The sequence below is a fragment of the Dryobates pubescens genome, chromosome 9 (assembly GCF_014839835.1).
Source record: "Dryobates pubescens isolate bDryPub1 chromosome 9, bDryPub1.pri, whole genome shotgun sequence".
NCBI classification, from domain to species: domain Eukaryota; kingdom Metazoa; phylum Chordata; class Aves; order Piciformes; family Picidae; genus Dryobates; species Dryobates pubescens.
The window spans coordinates 28,322,030-28,341,899 of record NC_071620.1 but is presented as its reverse complement, the minus strand read 5'-3'; the positions used below and the strand labels follow the sequence as shown (position 1 = coordinate 28,341,899).

The following is a 19,870-nucleotide window of genomic DNA, read 5'->3' as shown; positions in this document are numbered from 1 at the left end:
ACATGAGGAGTTTCTGCACATCTCTGGTTGGCCTGTATTAAAATGCTGTTCAGCTCCCTCACTGCACTTCCTAAAGCAGGACAGGTCCACCAATGCTCACATGCTAAATGAATGCTTTGGGAGCAAAACCTGCTGAACAAGGGATGTGGCACATCTGCCTCTAGACAGTTCTTGACACAGAGGCATTACAACTGCAATTTTGCCACTGAACCAGTCATCACCTGTTCTCAGCATGTCATCTCTTAAGATCTCTCCTTTTCAACTCTCCCTCTGGTAAATTTGATTTCTGAACTTTCAGCCCCCAGTAAGTAAAACAGTAGTCTGTAACACAACATGTGTGTCTAACAAATAAGCCATATATAAATATATAAAAGTGCCTGGGAGAGGTTGGTTGGCTGAAAATAAAGGGAGTTTTGCAAGTGTCTAGGAAAACACATGCATGGAGTTCCTGAGTTTACATTCAGAGAGTTCAGAAACCCTCAGCAGAGTTCTGTATCCTAACAAGTTGATCTGGAAACTCCCTGATGGAAAATTTCTGGCCAGCAATACACAATAACCTCACATGCCAAAATTATTTCCCAGTGCTCTGGTGAGCTGAGAAGAGATCCAGCACTAACAGTAAGGCTTGTTCCCCAGGAACATGTTATCACTGAGCATGCAGTAACCCAGCACCATAAGGCACGTATGAGATAAGCAGAGGATTTTTTTTCTCTCAGACTGCCTCAAACTGAAACTATGGACATAAGAATGTCAGAACATCCCACCCAGAGTCCACAAGAAGAGAAGCACAGCTCCTCTGCAAGGATGGCAGTTAGATTAAGTATCTTCCAAAACCTTTTCCTATTGTGCACAACAGGCACTCTGTTGAAGAGCTGCACAAAGGCCTCTGTGTGCTTTGCCTGGACTGCTGCCGTACCAGACCCGGCAAATCACTGGTGATAAAACAGCAGAGTACAGTATTGCTAAGACTACAGACCTGTCCAATTTCCCCACCCTCACCTTGCGATTCCAGCTCACACCAACTTGAAACTACACCTTCCAGAACACTCTCCCTGACAGCTAAAGACATCCACATCTGTGTCTAGCCTGAGGCAACAGCACAGGTAACACTGCATAACCAGAGGGCCTTCAAACCACTGGTCCTTCATCATACTTCAAGTCAAGAAGCTGCTGGGTTGCCAGCACCTGATGCCAGTTCTTTCTTTTTCATTTAGTTTCACAAAGCAGCATCAAAATACCTCAAAAGCATTCACTGACCAGAGCCTCTGACTCCTGCCATAGAAATGGCATGGCCATAAATGAGGAACAATGCAAATGGCAAAGCCTCTGAGCCTGCAAATTAGACATATATGTAGAAATTCATAAAATCAACCTCCTCTGAGCTCTGTGAATCTCTCAGCAGCAAGACCTGGCTTTGTTGGTTGGAGCCAGCAGGGATTTGATCCTGAGATACAATACTCCTGCTTGTTGCTGCCTCTGGAAGGATTACATTTGTTAGAGGGCTGGAGAGCCTCTGTGTCTCTGTGGGAACTCCTAAGGGGAAAATTAGGGTCTCCACAGAGCTGACAGGAAAATTTAAGATTTCCTCAAAAAAAGGAAAGCAGCAGGGCAGAAGAAGTCCAAGGAAAGATGTGGAACTATTCCTAACAATCACGATAATTGCAGTTTTGTAAGTTGGGCTGGCTGCCCAGAATGGTTAAACAACCCCAAACCAGTTGAACTGACAAGCACATTGCAGTTTGCACAGCCCTTGTGCAAAGCAAAATGACCTGATTTTTCAAGTCTTAGCAATGGATTTTCCCACCCCTCAATCCCTCCTTTATTTGTGTAAATTAATAAATCTATGCTCCAGTGAAGACTGCTACTTCTGCCATTATCCATGAGGTTAGACATGAGTCTGTCACTTAAAGCAAATGGGAAATAGGTTTGGTTTAGCCCTAAATGTCAAAAATCCCTTATTTGCACTATATTTATGACACGCACAATGCCTAATGTCCAGTCTTCACGTCTTCACTTTTAGAAGGTTTTGCCCATTTTAAGAGTTTTAACCCCATTTTCTCAGTAAATTTCTTATTTTTTTAAAATATGTTTTATTAATAAGCTGCCCAATTAGCTTTGCATCAAGGCAACTTCAATTTTAGCCCAGCAAAATACCAGAATTCATACTCGTGAGGATCAGAAGTATTCATAAACCAGCACTTGCTGGCACAGCATCAGGGGTTGCCCTTTAAAGAAGAACAAGGTATGTACCAAGAGAAGGGCATGTAAAACCCTTCCCCATCTTTGGGGGTCAGAGATACCTGTGAGTGGAACAGAGGGGCATTGGAGGAAGCCTGGCATCCTTCTAGCTGGACCCACCCAGAGCTGTAAAAGATCCTAAGACGTTTAGGCTTACAATCTCCTTTTCACACAGGCATAAGAGAGATAGGAGTATTGTCAGCTACAATCTGCCCAAAAATTGTATTTACCAACTAATTTTAAGAAGTTTCTCTTTCTTAACAATAGTTTTCTATCAGGAGAGAATAAAAAGTCACTCAGGATCCAGTTTGGCTCTCTTGGTGCTTTTTTAAGGTGCTAGTTTCTCAGCCCTTGATACCAGCTCCCCACACACTCAGATTCATATAAATCACTATTTTATCTAATCCACTATTTTCTAATAAAAAGAAACCCTGTTTCCCTCCTAGCATTATGTCAGTATTCCTCTTTGAAGCCCCATGGAACAGCATATGATCCATCACACCAGAGCACAAAAATGAGTGGAGCACAGCAATCTTTTGGTGGCCTCCATTCAAACCCTTTAGGCTCTTGCCATTATCCATCTTTCTCACAAATCCAGCTTGCTCCTGTTAACACAATGCACAGCAGGCTGGCTCGAGACTTGCTCTTTACACTGCTCTTGACACTTCTCTTTTGCCTGCCCCCTGCCATCTCAGTACTTTATTTATTCCCCCAACCTGTGCCAAAAACTGAAGTCATAGTCTCAGTTTTCAGTTTACTCACATCCCCAGCACTTTTTCTTATTCTGCAGCTTCCCCTCCCACTCCTCATAAACATCATCAGAGCTGAATAACTTGGTCTTTGTCATACCTGCCACGTATTTACAGAATGAGCAACTGTAGTTTTTCTTTCTCCTCTCTCATTAAAACCCGGCATCTCACAATGCTTGGTCCTTGTGCATTTGCACATCATCTGGGATAATCTGGACCACACAGTGACAGGGAGGGTTAAGAAATATGAAGCTTATTTTGGCTCTGTTGTGATTCTGACTCCTAGCAGCCAACTCGCCTCTTTAAAAAATGTCACTTTCAACAAAACCCACAGGCTTTAAGACTTTAATTCATCCCCAAACTACATGCAGATGAACAGGCTCCAGCCAGCTCTCACTTGCCATGAAGCCAACATGCTAATAGAGCTCCCTCTTTGCTTTCAAAAACCTCATGACAGGCTAATTAATTTAATAGTCCAGACTTGTCTTTGGTTGGCTTCAACTCCCTTCCCAGAAAGCTTCCCCAGGCTTTTCACAGTATCTGGAAACTGGTTTTCATGATCTCAAACCGTTACTATTCTTGACAACCCATCTCAGCATTTTCCATGTACCAACCTTTTCTATCACTGAGACAAGCCAGATGCTGTTAGGAAAGAAGGAGGAAAAATAAGGAGTGGAAGACTCCTTTGTTAATTCCCTAATACCTCCAAAACCTGGTAAACAGGAGTTCTGCATCAATCAAGCACATGTGCTTTCTTAGATGCTTCCATCATGGCTATGCTCCAATTGCCTGGTTCCATAGGAGCTATCTAGAGAGATTCCCACTGCATCTTATGTAGCTTCTGGAAAGTGTTTCCAAGCCCTGTTCAATTTTGCCTCTCTACATCTTCATGAAAGGCAGGGAGCTTTGAGTTCATGCACATTTAACTTGACTTAATGTCTAAATGTTTTGAGCATTGCAAAGAAAACCTGACAGCAAGAGGTTGAGAAAATGGAATGAAAAAAAAAAAAAAAAAGACAAAAAAAAAAAGACCATTTGTGAAATCAGGGAATCAAACAAGCATCTTAATGATCCTCCAAAGTTTAAGGGACTTCTATCAGCAGGGATCAAAACCCGGCTCCTAAAAACTCACATATAATCCCTTTCTGTCAGGATCACACAGAACTGACATGCTTATAATGGAAGTCATAATTAATAGTGTTTCCCTAAAACAATACATGGGAATTTGGCCAAGTCTTTCTGCTCAGCTGAAAGGGAAGTCCTACAGCTAAAAGTCTCAGCCTTCCTACAGGGGAGAGCAGAACAATGAATCTTGCTGCAAAGTGACATATTCCAGGCAATTACAACAGCCTCAGACCTCAAAACCACACTCTGACCGCAACTAGAACATAGATAGATTAGCAACTGCTGAGTATTGCTCTCCTCTGGATTTGGAAAGCATGTTCCCTCTTTGCTTTTGCAGCCTTTCATGATGCACAACCACCCTTTTAACTACAAAACCCATTTCACATTTAAAGAAAATATTCCACATGATTCATGTTACCCCTAGCTACCCTTCATCCCTCTTCTTTGCAAGGTTGCCAAGTAAGTGGAGTCATGTTTTCCAGCACATCACAGTCTTGCCTTAAGCACAGCAAACCCCATATCAGTTCCTTCACTCATATCACCCTCCAGGCAAGTAGAGGAAAGGTAAAGACATGATAAATATGTTATTCCTGCTGACCTTTAAGATCAGCACAGGTATAGCGTTTCCACATGCCTCACATTGTGCTTCCACAATATTTAATGGGATGCTAGTCACAACATCCTGTAGAGCAGTAAAAATTCCAGTGACACCTAGAGCACACAACCACCTTTCTGTCATATCACTCTCCGTTGCATATGGCTTTTATGCCAACTATGGGAATAATAGAACTGGTTTGGCTGGAAAAGACCTTTAAGATCATTGAGTCCAACCATTATAAATTATTATAAATGATGATACCAAACTGCCATAAAGCTTATAAAAATATTTGAGCACATTTAAATCCGTTTATGGGACTTACATCATCTTGTTCTGACACCAGGGGCTCTGAGAGTTGTATTTAGTGTTTAACCAAAAAACAGGCTCAAGATCCATTATACCACTTTTGGGGCTTCTGCCTGCCCTGCAAAAGCCAACCATTTAAACTCTCCATTTGCTTCAATAACAAAGAAACCTCTTTTCATTAATTGTAATCAGTGTTGTCCCAACAGCAGTGTGATACCTATTTCAGTGAGGCTTTTATCCCATGCCAAACTACAAAAACTTTCAAAAATGACAGCGTAATAGCACTGGCTTCCCATACAGCTTTAAGCTCTATCCTTTAAATACATTCTTGATTTGGTAGCACTGAAGAAAGGTACCAGCTTCAACAGGGACAGAGGTTTGGAATAGTTGTCCTCATGATAAATCAACAAACATGCCATTATTCACCTGCAATGACATAATAGAATTGATCTCACCAAATTGTTCTAATAAAGCCAGCTAAAAGACACTTCTGAAGTTCTTGGTAATATTCAGAAGGTGTTTATTTAATAGCCCAATAATTAAGTCTCCAATTTTACTCTTTAAGAGCGATCCTGTGAACAGTTAGTCGTTGTGGCCAGCAGGAATAGGGAGGTGATCATCCCCCTGTACTCAGCACTCCTGAGGCCACAGCTGTGTTCCATTGTAGGCCTCTCACTACAAGAAAGATATTGAGGTGCTGAAGTGTGTCCAGAGAATGGCAAAGAAGCTGGTTAAGGGTCTAGAGAGCAAGTCTTACCATGAACTGCTGAGAAAACTGGGATTGTTTAGTGAAGAGGCTGAGGAGAGGCCTACTTGAAAAGAGACTGAGGTGAGGTGGGGGTTGATCACTCTAGTATCAGGTAACAGGACAAGATGAAACGTCCTGAAATTCTGCTATGGGGTTTAGACTGGATATTAGGAAAAATTTCTTTACAGAAAGAGTGGTCATGCTTTAGAAGAGGTTGCCCAGGGAGGTGGTTGGACTTGATAATCTTAGAGGTGTTTTCCAACCAAAACAATTCCATGAGTCTACGAATTTTTGCTCCTGTTAATCTTCCAGAAACATCTTACAGCAGGATGATTTTGAACAACAATGATTTAGGAAACTGTTTCCTGATTCATTAGAAGTGTTTGTGAAATGTGTAACAAAACTTGAGCAAAAGGGGTTTAGTGGAGGTGTATGACAAGTATCATCCAGTAAATCACCCAAGATGATTCTCCCCACTGAAGAGAACCAATAAACAGATAAATGAAACCTCAACCACTTCTCATGATCCTTATGATTCTCTAGGCCACTCAGCCTAACAGTAGATCTTCAAGTTTCCACTACAGCTATGCCTTAAACACCAGTCTCTCATTCCATCAAGTGAACAACTTCCATTGCTACTTTAATGATCCATATCCACTAGTTAAAACTGAAATAACCTCCATCCCCTCCCAAACCACCATCCAACCCTTCCATAGCAGTTAACCTGGATTATTTATAGCTGCCAATGCTCTCAGCATTAATGCTTATATTAACAAAACCTGCTTCACTTCAGCTGCATTGTTTGAGGCCATAGCATTCTTCCCAGAAATACGTGCAATAACATGACAGTGCAATCTCCATTTCATGAAATGTCCAATAAGCAAGAACCACGAGCTACTTTTAAAAGCAGAGATCTGGTGTGGGTGCAAGTGTGAGTGTGTGTAGAGGTCAATTAAGAAAGCAACAGTGTCTTTGCTCACTTAAAAATCAATTTCTGATAACCAGCTGTGATCTGCTGCTCAGCTGGGAAGGAACACCAACCAAGACAGACAGCTGATGTGTATTAGATACCAGGGGAATAGCTGGCAGAGACAAGGGAGTATGGGACTTGGGAGTTCAGACTGTGACCTGTGACATGTCCTGTTTCCAGTGCTTTCTCCAGCTTCTTTTGCTTCTGGGCTTTTTGCCTTTCTTTTCCACTGACCCTGTCACTTGCTGGCTTGCTTGCTCTTTCTGAGAAAAAAAGGTATTATTCCATTAAGCTCTTCTTATCCCAACCCATAAGGCTTTTCTTTATTTTTTTGCTCCCAATCCTCCCTCCAATCCCACCAGGAATGTGGTATGTGGGAGTTTTGTGTGAGCAGCTGCATTGGAACTCAGTTGCTGGCTGAGTCAAACCTGTAATATCTGGAAAACCCCAAAAGCAGGTCAGTAAGTCTTTACTTTTACTATGTTTGATGGATGCTCCTCCCACTGTGGCATACCTGCTTCACCTTTTTTCTCCACATTACGGAGAACACGTGTGGGTTTCACATGTGCCAGTATTCTTAAAAATGAATTTGAAGGGTTTACAGATCTTTAATGTAAAGAAAGAAAACACTATGTCCCAGAACAAGCTTTCCTCCCAGATATTTTAGATAGCAGTCTGTAAAACTACCTTTCAAATTCCAGAGTTACTCCTGGATAAAACGAAACCACCTACAGTCAGTTCCTGAGAATGTAACCCTTAAAAACATTATCTTTCTCTTCAAGCTAGATGTGTGAAATTTCTCAGAAGGCACTGTATGACAGTGAAGTAGTAAAAAAAATCCATTCCTTTCATCATAAGTTGTCCTTTAAGTGCTACAAATAACAGAAAAATACCTAGTCTCAGTACTTGTTACCTAATTACTTTTATAAAAACTACCTTATTAGTCTATACAGTAAGACAAAAATAGTGAAAAGCTTCCGTAGATGTAGCTTTATGGAGGACAATCATCATAACTTCCAACAGCCATCTGAAGCCAGTAGTCCAGATTTCTGAAAATGACAAAGTTGTACAAGTTCTCTCCTCCTTTGTGGAATCCATGTTCGCTTTCTCTCCAGGAAACAGGGCTGTCTGCAAAGCCATGCACAGTTAAGGTCAGCCAATAGGCCAGTTTTGGTTCACCAAAATAGCAACTGTAGATAAGAAGAAAAGGAGACCAATAATTATAATGGAACAGACAGCATGCTCAAATAAAATAAAGACACTGTCACTGCAAAGAAAATTTGTAATTAGGAGTTAAAAAAATCCTGCTTTAGTACATAGAGAATTTTCTTTTGCATCTATTATCAGAAGACATCAGGAAATGAAGTAAGATTGATGATTCTTGACAATTCATTGAATACTCTTTATGATTTCTACCAGACTTTTAGACATGGCAAACCTACAATCTATAGCAATATAAAAGGTTTTATGTTGTACAGTAGCTGTTATTAGTCTTCTACACCATGCATTGTCTTTCAGAAAATAGAACATCTACTGAGGACAGTTGCTATCAGGGCAAAAATGATATTGGAGGAAGAGAGGCAGTCAGGCTATGCTTGACACCAATACTTCCAGAAAGAAACTGGATTACAAATAATCAAAGCCATACATTATCCACTGCTCTTAAGTAAAATAAAAGCCAAGGAAATTTGTCTTCCAATCCTAGCCTGGGGAAGCTTTGCTGCAAGAGTAAAGATCATATTCCAGATAAAACTACAGCAATATCGTCCTGAGTCACAGCTACAACTGTTAGCCACCAGGCACTTCAAGCACTGTTTCAGGTGAGGAGCAAAGAGCTTCCAGAATTTGCTGTCAGTAGCACCAACATACAATACAAACAGAAACACACTCATCTGTGATGCACCAGTATCGTGTAGTTTGGTATTGATTTAGAACTACGTTCACCTCAGTCATTGCTACCCAGTGTCCTGTGTTACAAACACTTGATTCAAAAACCTCACTGTAAGTTAAATGCTGTAATAACCTTTAAGTAACTTGTGATACTCCTTTTAATATCATAAAGAGAGTTGAGTAATATTTTCTATCAGTAGTTAAAAATACTAAATCAGATGTATTTGAGGGAACATGGTTTTCATAGAGAGGGGGTATTTAAAATATGTAGGAGCTCAGCAGAGCCACAGCTCCTTAAGAAATTAAAATGGAAAGCAAAGTCATTACTAGAATGCAAGGCAGGCATTTTCAAAATTTGAAGTATCCAAAATAGTTTATTTCTTTTTTATACTGATGTTAACCTTTCAGCTCCTTTCCTAGTTAGAAAAGTCCATCTTCCTTTTGAATATTTTCTATTTACCTCCCCCATCCCATGTACTACTGAAAATTGAAGTCTTTGAGCACAAGTGTTTTAGTAATGTACTCCTGATAGGCCTTACCACAGCTGCTCCAATAACTGAGTTATCTTCTCAGGAATTATAAAGCCTGTGATTGTGCACAAAAATGCTTTTTCCACCACTGTGTTGGGCTGAGGGCAGCAATAGGTTGATAAGAAGCTAGATGATTTGTTGTCTCTGAAAGAAAAAACAATGAACACCACAGTAAAATAAATATACTTTAAATCTTCTACATGGTTAACTCTGGTAAGCAGATAAACACCACCCAGTTACTGATTCAGTGTGCCCCATAGTGCAATGGGGGTGATAATCAGAAGGGTAAAACTCATGGTTTGAGACAATGGCAGTTTAACAGGTAACATGTAGAGTCTTGCACCTGGGAAAGAACAACCCCAAGTATCATATAGGTTGACTGACCTGCTGGAGAGCAGTGAAGGGGTAAGAGACTCGAGGGTCTTAGTGGATGGAAGGATGACCATGAGCCAGCAATGTGCTCTTGTGGACACTGCCATTCTGGGGTGTATTAGAAGGGGTGTGGTTAGTAGGTCGAGAGAAGTTCTCCTTCCCCTCTACTCTGGCCTAGTGAGGCCGCATCTGGAATATTGTGTTCAGTTCTGCACCCCTCAGTTTAAGCAGGACAGAGAACTGCTTGGAAGAGTCCAGCACAGAGCCACAAAAATGACTAAGAGAATGTAACATCCTCCTTATGAAGAGCAACTTAGGGAGCTGGGCTCTGTACTTTGGAGAAGAGGAGACTAAGGGGTGACCTCACTAATGTTTATAAATATATCAAGGGTGAGTGCTAAAAGGATGGAGACAGGCTCTTCTCAGTGATGCCTAATGACAAGACAAGGGGCAATGGGTGGAAATTGAGATAAAATTTTTTCACTGTGAGGGTGACAGAACACTGGAACAGGCTGCCTAGGGAGGTTTGGTAGAGCCAAACTGTCTTTCCTTACTTAAAAATCCATTTAAGGATCAATAAAATAAAATACTTACAAGCTAACTTGATTCCAGACAGCACCTAGCCATTCAAACAGTTCCTCAGTGCTGCAGGACTCCTCTGGCTTGCCTTCTAGTTCATTACTGTCTAACACTGGACACTGCAAGTCCCTTATGGTGCTGAATGTTATTTTTGGCTTCAGTGCCTGTATTTGGTGTTTTGAAAAGTATGACATCACTGTTGATTCCTCTGCACCTTAACAACACAATATCACAAACAGCTGTTACAAAACTACTTAAAAGGAGTACTGAATACATAAAGCCTTTATTTTATGTATACAAGAAAAGGCAGGGTGTAAAGCTCTTTACATGCTGTTACCTTTGGCCAAAGTAATAAACCTTCAGCTTCCTTATATTCCTGGAAATAGAAATCAGTGCAAGATCCAGCAACTCAGTATAGTTCAGGAAATTTACTGTTTAACTAGCAAGCGTACACAGGAAAATCAAGCACAATTAATTTGTCAAGTAATGAAATGAACTCATGAGAAGAATAATTTGGAATGTTCCTAAAAAGGAACACAAGAAAGGAAGCAGGAACACACTAACGGCTCCCCAAGACAAAGCTGTCTCCAAATGCACTCATATTCTAACTATACCCATGTCTATACACACGGGGCAAGAGAACATTTTGCCTTACTCATGCCCATACGTACACTCCCTTTGTGCTCACATGTAAGTACTTGCTGCTGTAGAAGGGCAATGACTTCTTATACCATTAGGTCATCTCCAGCAATTCCTCAGACATCGCTGCTTCAAATGGAAAATAGATGTGGTAGATGCACCCAAAGATAATGCAGCTCTAAGCTGAGGTAAAAGGAACTAAGCTCACATGAATTCAGACAGTATTCCCTCAAAAAACAGTGTGTGTCTAAAGGGATCTCAGAATCTCCAGTTCACTAAACAACTGCCTCTAAGAGGTTTCCAGGAACTCCAATGGAATCATTGCAAATCTCAGGAATACTCTGTAGAAAGCTACAGTATTTAACTTCTCCTGGAACATGCCTCCATGACTGCTGTTTCCCTTTTGGTTGTCCTAAAAGGCATTTGGTCTTTCATGTTAGTGGCTCCCTTTGTTCTCTCAGCTGAGCACAAGAATACTGAGATGTCTTAGCCCATCACTACAGACTACATACTTCATTTTCTTGGTGTGATGGCAGGCTTAATTTAGGAGTCATAAGGTTTTGTAAAAAAAATATTGATTTACAGTAAATTGAGAAATCACCTTCAGCTACCTTATGTTTGGAAGTTCATCCAAGTCTAGAGACTCAGCTTACACACCTGGCCATGGAGTCTGCCATCCCAGCACACTATTTAACCTGAATATTGGAAAAGTGAGTGGGTGACTACAGGCCTGAGAACAGATGTATCAGTGATGTCTGGAGAACAAGGATAGAAGAGAGGAGGAGGAGGAGAAGGTAAAGAAATCTCACTTTACTAAAATAAAACCAACCAGTGACAGGTCTTTAAAGGCAGTACAGCTGCAACATTTAGATGTGCCTTACCAGACTTGTGGGAAAGGTTGTGTTTCTTTAACTCTAGTAAGTGACCCAAAACAGCAGGTAAAATTCTAAAAACCTGACCCAAACCACCATATTGCACATTACAAGAAAGTAACCAACTTTATCTTTGAAGCAAAAAGCTAATGGACATGGAATCGATTCTCCTAAATGTTGAATTCCAGACAATGCATTGACTTTTCAAAAAGTAATAATGAGAAATAATAGCTTATTCATGAGAAGCCTTTAGTCCAGAGCAGCACTTAAATCCTGCAGAAGAAATTCAAGAGCAGGGTTGATTTCACTGCAGAATACAATATCCAGTAATGTTCCCCAAAATTATGGAGTCCCTAAGCCATATTTATCTCATCAAGGAGAATCACTTGAGCAATAGAAAAAGGAGGGATAACCTGATCCTCTTTAGTATCCTTCAAGTACCAAAAATCACAGTGAGAAAGATAAGCAGCCACTGAAGTCTTGTTAATTTAGTATTTTTATACACATATAATTAAGTCTGAAGTGTGTTAGAGCAGTGATCTTCCTTCAGCCTGTACTTCCTGTTGGCATATGATAGGCTAACAGCTTCAAAGTATGTATGACCTTGCCTTAAAATTCTTAGTCAAATGTAAAAAAAATTACAGATTTTAAAATCTGCTCCTACAGTCCTAACTTCAGGAAACTCAAAGACTGTAGTCAAGACTAACAGGACAATTCCTCTAGCTGTGACATAGCTTTCCATGCTGACAACCAGGTATGTTGTAAATGTTTTTTTTTTTTTGGAGGCCAGTGAATTTCAGCCAATGAGCATTTAAAACTGTCACAGAAATTACAACAATAGGAGAGAAGATTGTTTTGTCTCTGTCACTAAAGACATTCAATAGTCCATATTCCCTTTTTCTGTTCCTCTTGGTGCCAGAAGCACGAAGTGGAAGAAACATTCCCATTCCAGCAGAATCCATACAATGCCTTATGTCTAATTAACAAAATATGTTAGTTTTATTTTTATCAGTACTAAGGAACTAAGAGTCTGTTGTGTGCTATGAGCACAAGATTTCTGCACAGAAGGGCAGAGATTTAACTCTATATTCAGGAATTATTGACCTGATCTGGTTTTGGATGTAAAGAAAGAGAATGAATGTTGTTCTTCCTGAATTCTGCTACACTGGCAGCAAGAAGTATACAAAAGATATCAGTCCTAGAGGCATTTTTCTATTCAGGGTCAATAAATCCAAACAACCTGAGTGTGAAGATCTGCAACCTTAGCTGTATTTAGATCACTATTTATGGTAGTGACACTCTTCACTATGACTCTTTCCTGAGGACTACAAGGATGGGGACTGCAAGCTTTTAAACCATGTCTGTGTGACAAACAAGGAAGGATCCTTGTTGTCTGATTAGTACTCAAAACAGGGGAGAGGACACATGAAGGACTTGCTTTAAACATGGGACACTGCTAAATAAGCTCATAAGCAGCTTTAATTTTTTCAGAACAGTGAACTAACTCTCACACTTGGTCTCAAAGAGTCAGGAAGAAATAACAATGTAAAGAGCAGATGGGCAAATGTTCTCAAGGACTTCTCTAACAGCCCTTCTCACTAGTGAGGAGACTCAAAGCAGAACCACACTAAAAGCATTCAGACAATCACTAGAGAAGAATGGTAAACTACAAACTGACTTCATGTCAGTTACATCCAAATTTTACATTTAGTTATTACCTGTATGATACCAAGCCAGCAGAATGTCAAATTCTAAAGGTTTCTTGTCTTTCAAGGCCCAAAGCACTCTGTTGTGTTTCTTGCTATCAGGGTGAAAGCTGGAATCAGTCAAGTCAATTGTTATAGCTACAAAAATGGGGAAAAGTAACTGTTAATTGAAATAACATTAAATTCGTATAAGAACTAAAAAAAACCACAAAGGAACAAAGACCCTTAAGCTTCCCAGTTACATGGATATCATCTTTCCAAAGTATTTGATTATTCAAATAGTACTCCCCATTATGTAAATAAGCATTCACCTCCTGCTGTCCTCATTTTGATATAATCTAGGACTGCTTTACAGTGACTGGAGGGAGAGATTCCTTTTGGAATGGCGGACCAAAGTCCCACACAGCATCTTTAAAGTATCTTGGTGACTAGGCAAACTCTTTGCATTAAAAAAGCTGCCAGAGTTTAACATCAAAATCTACATACATGGCAATGACATTTTTTCAAGATGAATAGGTGCCAGGACAAAAGCTGTATTTATTTTTCATCACACATTTTATTTGACAATGTGAATAGTAAAGTGATGTCACATTCTGCAGAAATTCTAGTTACAGATAACAAATTTCCCCTTAAAAGTTGTTTGGTTTTTTTCAGTGTAATTACCCATCAACTGCTGCAGGCTCTAAGACATTTGAGATACTGTAGCATTCATAGGCCTTAATTATTTACCAACAAAAAAAGGAGAAAAAAAATAAAAACCACACTCTGTCTCTGCAGCTCTTAAAAGTTTATACCGTTTTCCAAGCACTTGTTATTGGGAGATTCCCATTTTAAGTGTGTCAGCATAATACAATCTTCCCTTTCAAGCAAGCAGCCTTGGGTGAGGCTCTTCACTGATTATTCTTCTACAAATTTTGTGCAAATTTTAAGCTCCACCTTAATTAGTTTAGCATTTTAAATCAGAAGGCACAGACACTGTGCACAACACAGTCCTGCATCACTCCAGCATAAATAAACCCCCCAGAAATTAAAAATTGTGTGGAATATCAAAAAGATCCAACATGTGTTTTGTTATAGCTGCTTTATTATTAGGAGAAAGTCCTTGTATCTACATCTGGAAAGACAGGATCCACACAAGAACCAATTTTAAGGGAAGAGAAACTTCAGCATTTCTGGTTTAGCATCCTAATGAGGTACTTCACATGTCTGAAATAAGCACAGTTAATGTAAGTAATACTTACCATATCTCATTGCTTTTTTGCCAGAATACTGAGAAGGGCGACCTTGCAGACCAAGCTCCTCATAAGTATCCTTATCCACTGACAGAATTAGTTTTCCTATCGAAAAAAAACAAACTTCAATACAAATATCTTCTAGTTCCTTCCCTTTGAAGTCTTCAGTGTACCTTGTACCATGTTATCTTTGGATCTATGGTATTACTAATGTAATCCAGGCTCTTGAGCTCCAGTTAAATGGATTAACCAGAATAACTCTCACAAGAAGTTAAAACTCAAATTACTCTTTTTTAACCAAAGAGTTCCTATGAACTAGAACATAAAAAGACACTATTATTCCTGAGACAGTCACAGCTTTTCTACTGTGCTGCCCCACTTCACTGTCTCAACCTTGGTGCCACTGACCACCTCCAAAGAGTGGTGGTCAACGGTGCCAAGTACAACCAGAGAGCTGTAACAAGTGGAGTCCACTAGGGATCAGTTCTGGGGTCCTATTCAACATCTTCATCAATGACACTGATGAGGGGACAGAGTGTCTGCTCAGCAAGTTTGCTGACAACACCAAACTGGGAAGCTTAACTGATACACCTGAAGGCTGTTTGGCCATTCAGCAAGACTTGGACAGACTGGAGAGCTGGGCAAAGGGGAGCCTAATGAGGTTCAACAAGGATAAGTGCAGCGTCCTGCATCTGGGAAGAAATAATAAACCGCACCAGTACAGGCTGGAAGGTGATCTGATGGAGAGCAGCCCCATGGAGAAGGACCTGGCAGTTCTGGTGGATAACAAGTTATCCATGGGACAGCAATGAGCCCTTGTGGCCAAGAAAGCCAATGATATCCTGGGGTGCATTAAGTGGAGAGTGTCCAGCAGATAGAGGGAGGTTCTCCTCCCCCTCTACTCTGCCCTAGTGAGACCTCACCTGGAATATTGCATCCAGTTTTGCGCTCCCCAGTTCAGGAGGGACAGGGATCTACTCCAAAGAGTCCAATGGAGGGCTACGAGGATGATGAAGGGACTGGAGCACTGCCTTATGAGGAAGGCTGAGAGACCTGGGGATTTTCAGTCTGGAGAAGAGAAGACTGAGAGGGGATTTAATACATGTTTATAAATATCTGAGGCCTGGGTGTCAGCAGGGAAGGGACAGGCTCTTCTCAGTTGTGCCCTGTGATAAGGCATGGGGCAGTGGATATAAACTACAGCACGGGAAGTTCCACCTCAACATGAGGGGGAACTTCTTCACTGTAAGCATCACAGAGCACTGGAATGGGCTCCCCAGGGAGGTTGTGGAGTCTCCTTCTCTGGAGACTTTCAAGGCCTGTCTGGATGTGTCCCTGTGTTACCTGCACTAGATTATATGGTTATGTGGTCCTGCTCTAGCAGGGGTTTAGACTATATGATCTCTGGACAATCCCTTCCAATCCCTAAAATCCTGTGAACCTTTCCTCCACTTGTGTGTGTAATCACACAAACTGAATCGCTACCAGTATCTATTTTGCTAGGACTGTGCTAACAGAGCACAAAGAATTTCTCCTCTGAAAAGCCTGAATTTACTTCTTATAGCATCTTAGGTTAGATGGTAACAGACCAATCTGTGTCTCTGTTATGTCTGACATACTGTAAAATAGAAATAAAATTAATATTTACTGACAAAGTAGCTTTGTTTTCTCTGCACACAAAATCTCACCTGAGGTGGAACATTTTGTCATAAAACAAAATGATGGAACTGTGAGAGTATTTTAACACATTACATAACTCCCAAAGAATGAAGACTAAATAATTTTCTGTTTTGGTACAAGTTCTATCTTTAAAACTAGTAGGAAACAAGAAGTCAGAAGGCAGTATTTTCAGAACACTAATCCTTTGTAGCAACTGCAGTTACAGATGATGCATTGACAATCTGACACTATACAAAAGTTATGCCAACTTCTTTTTGTTTTAACTTGCTTTATATGAAGTAATTTAATAGCATGAATGAAAAATGTTAAAACTAGTATTTTCCTGCTTTATATGTTTCTAGTAAAGTTGGCAAGTATAGCAAGCATTAAATTTTTGAGTTTACATTATTCCAAATGAAAAAAACCCCAAACAACCAAGACCACAGTCAGGACGCATGCATTACTGAAACCAAAACGTACCATTTGGTAGCAGAGCTGCAGTATTATCTTGATCAATTTTGGTGTTATAGGTAAGTGCATAGCATGAACCTTTAATAGTAAAAAGAAAACCATGAGATCACAGCGTATAAAGACAGATATGACAACATGAAAGATTTACCTCAAGATAACCAAACATGCCAGACACCATTTGAATCACTTTAAACCCTTTTGTTTTCATCAACTGTCTGCCATCTTCTCAAACAAAATAATGTTTGGTTATTTTTTATAAACCCTGCACTGGCACTATTTTAAAGGACATTCTTCCTGCCTGTCACCTGCCCCACTGAGAAAATGGAAAACACTATTTTTCCCCAGACACATTTCTATTGTTAGTTCACATGAAGACAATGTGGAAGATGCTCAGATCACTAAATATATTTGGCAGCATTACCTGCCACAAGCAATTTCTTAAAAATGCAAGAATCAGATCCTGTAAATTTGGTGTACAAATGTCATACTACTTCCATAAAACTATTAATCTCATTAATGGCTTTTATGCCAAAGAAAATACAAGCCCCTGTTCATTTCACCCACGTGTTCATTTCTCCTCTCTTTTCCCTTTAATGTTTTCTTCCTGACAATCCTTCCTGGTATACTGTCTTTCTTCACACCCTTTTTGCTCTCACTGGGTAAGATGACCTGCTGCAGCTCCATTAGTAAAAAAACCCAACAAAACGAACCAACTATCCCCCAGAAAAAAGTGTACATTTTCCTCTTTTTTCTCTTGCCTGCTGCTAAGAACAGCTAACCCAGTTTAGTTGATTGGGTGGTGCTGGATGATAGGTTGGACATGATGATCTTGAAGGTCTCTTCCAACCTGGTTTATTCTATTCTATTCTAAATATGAATGAGCAAGGGAGAAGGGAGCTGATTTCTGCATGAATCTGAATAAAAGCTTAGATGTGGAAAATAAACAAGTGTGAGGATATGTGGAAGCCCTCTTGACAGCAGAATTAAATGCTAACTCACCACAAACCAACAAAGCACAGATAGAGACAGAATTTTCTTAGCATTGTGTCTTCCCTTCCTTTAAAAAACATTTCAGAATAAATAATAATAAATGGACAAAAACTATGCACTATTACTGTATCTGTCATGTTCTGGTTTCCTCCTTACCTTTCTTCACAAAAGCATCAATGAATTCGTGAGAGACCAGTTCATGAACTGATAAATTCCTCACCAGGTAGTACTCTCCAAAATCTGCAATAGTACTTTTCAGCACTTCAGGTAGGAGGCCACACTCAGGGATCAAAAATGACACCTGTTAGGAACAAATTCATCATGTAAGTCACATCATGAAATCAAATTCTGGAAGAAAATCAAGCAGTAAAATGGGAAAAAAGAAGTTCATAGAGAACAGATACATCTCACCCTTTGCACAGATTCACAAGTAACAACTGACAAGTGGCTGCCTGTCACACAAGTAGAAGGCACAAGTTAACTGCTTAAAAAAAAAAGCACTAAAGAAAGAAATAGTAAGAAGGCCTGAGTGACACTTGCAAAAAGCAAAGAAAGGAGAGCAAACTGGCAAAAATACAGTCTTAAGTCACCCAAAATAAGAAATACCATTATGCTAGAGGTTGGAAGGGACCTCTGGAGATCATCTACTCCAACCCCCTGCTAAAGCAGAATCACCTAAAGCTAGCTGCCCAGGATGGCACGTTTGGAGCCTCTCCAGAGGGGGAATCCGTTGTCGATGATGGCCCTTTGGCTGAAGGAGGGACAACGTGAAAAAAAGGGACTTCCAGGGCACACCTGCAGCCAAACTTTAGCTGAAACTCGCCTCACCGCTGAGGGACTCCCTCGCTTTTCTGACTAGAAACCTATGGGCGCTACTCCCTGTGATTATCACGGAATCATAGCATCGTTTCGGTTGGAAAAGACCTTTAAGATTATCAAGCCAAATCATTATCTAACTCTACCAAGTCTGATGCTAAACCATGTCCCTAAGCATGGTGACTCAACCACCTCTCTGGGTAGTCCATTTGATAACCTGTTCAGTGAAGTTTCTTTCGATATACAATCTAAACCTCCCCCGGTTCAACTAGAGACCATTGCCATACTCACCAGATAGCACTGACAAAACACTGCCACCTCTCTCCTAGTTCGTGGCTGCACAGGATAGGGGACACTTCCTAGAATACAGCCTGGAGCCCCGACTAAGCGCCTCTTTAAGGGCTGGCAAAGCGCTGGGAGCCCTCCAGCCGCGCTGAGGGGCCGCGCTGAGGGGCCGCGCTGAGGGGCCGCGCTGCTCTCCGCGGGGAAGCGCGGACGCCTCGAGCTGCCTCAGGCGGGCAGCGGCCCCGCCAAAGGCAACGGCCGCTAACGGTCACCTGGCCGGCACGCGCCCGCGCGCGCCCACTCACTCACTCACCCGGCAGTTGTAGGCATGGTCCCACACGTGCGCGGCGTGCCGCGAGCGGGGGTGCCGCGCGTGGCCCTTCTCGCAGACCAGCAGGTGCCGGGGAACCTGGCGGATCCGCTTCAGCGAGGGCACCGACATCACCCGCCAGCCCCGCGGGGCCACCGCCGCCCCGAGCAAAGACGCCTACACAAACCGTCTAAGAATCAGGGGCAGGACTGGGGAAGAAGTTGGGTGGTGAGGTCACTTCCGCCTGCTGCTTCCGAGGTAACGGCGGTGGGGTGTGCGCATGCGCGGCCCGCACGCAGGGGCGGTGGCCGTGGAACGCCTGCCCCTGCTCCACGCCCCCATTACGTGGGCGCAGTACTGATGTGGGAACGGTGGTGTGGGGAAGTTTTAGGCTGGATACGTATATAACGAATTGGTCTGGAACTAGGGTCTCTAAGACTAAAGGATGGGTACCAAGCCGCTGAGGAGCATCCTTCCGAGGAAAAGCTGAGAGACCCGGGGCTGTTTAGCCTGCAGAAGGGCAGACTGAGAGGGGAATCTTCTCAATGCTGTTCGATAGCTAAAGAAAAGGAGGCAAGCAGTGGTGCTCTGCGACAGGACAAGAGGCAGGGCCTTCAGCTCCACTTACCGCCTAAAGTTCAGATTTCGCCTGGGCTCAGTACGGTGATCCTTCTCTCAAGTATCATTGTTGTCCACATGATGACTAATATGAGGCAGATATACTGTTACAAGATGTCCTTTGGGGTTTGAGAAAAAATCGGGAATCTCTTTCCCATTCACACTTC

General features: G+C 41.4%; 1 protein-coding gene across 2 annotated transcripts; it reads right to left on the bottom strand.

Annotated features, from left to right (window-relative positions):
* Positions 1-7,585: 7,585 nt before the first annotated feature.
* Positions 7,586-19,262, bottom strand: RPP40 (ribonuclease P/MRP subunit p40). 2 transcript variants are annotated; one of them, XM_009903797.2, is made up of 8 exons: positions 19,089-19,262; positions 17,831-17,975; positions 16,694-16,762; positions 14,564-14,659; positions 13,335-13,460; positions 10,121-10,319; positions 9,164-9,298; positions 7,586-7,924 (listed from the first exon to the last, which is right to left on the bottom strand). In XM_009903797.2, the coding sequence occupies exons 1-8, from the start codon at positions 19,215-19,217 to the stop codon at positions 7,726-7,728; spliced, it is 1,098 nt and encodes a 365-aa protein (XP_009902099.1). In that variant the 5' UTR covers positions 19,218-19,262; the 3' UTR covers positions 7,586-7,725. The 2 variants fall into 2 exon arrangements, with proteins under 2 accessions (XP_009902099.1, XP_054020283.1); XM_054164308.1 differs by lacking the exon at positions 14,564-14,659.
* Between the last annotated feature and the right edge of the window lie 608 nt (positions 19,263-19,870).

Bases quoted from the DNA above. Each gene is read 5' to 3' on its own strand.
- RPP40 (XM_009903797.2), bottom strand. From the start codon at position 19,217: ATGTCGGTGCCCTCGCTGAAGCGGATCCGCCAGGTTCCCCGGCACCTG. The intron at 13,461-14,563 runs GTAAGTATTACT...CCATTTTTGTAG, and splicing joins CAAAAAAGCAATGAGATATG to CTATAACAATTGACTTGACT. The intron at 10,320-13,334 runs GTAATAACTAAA...TGTGTTGTTAAG, and splicing joins GCTGGCTTGGTATCATACAG to GTGCAGAGGAATCAACAGTG.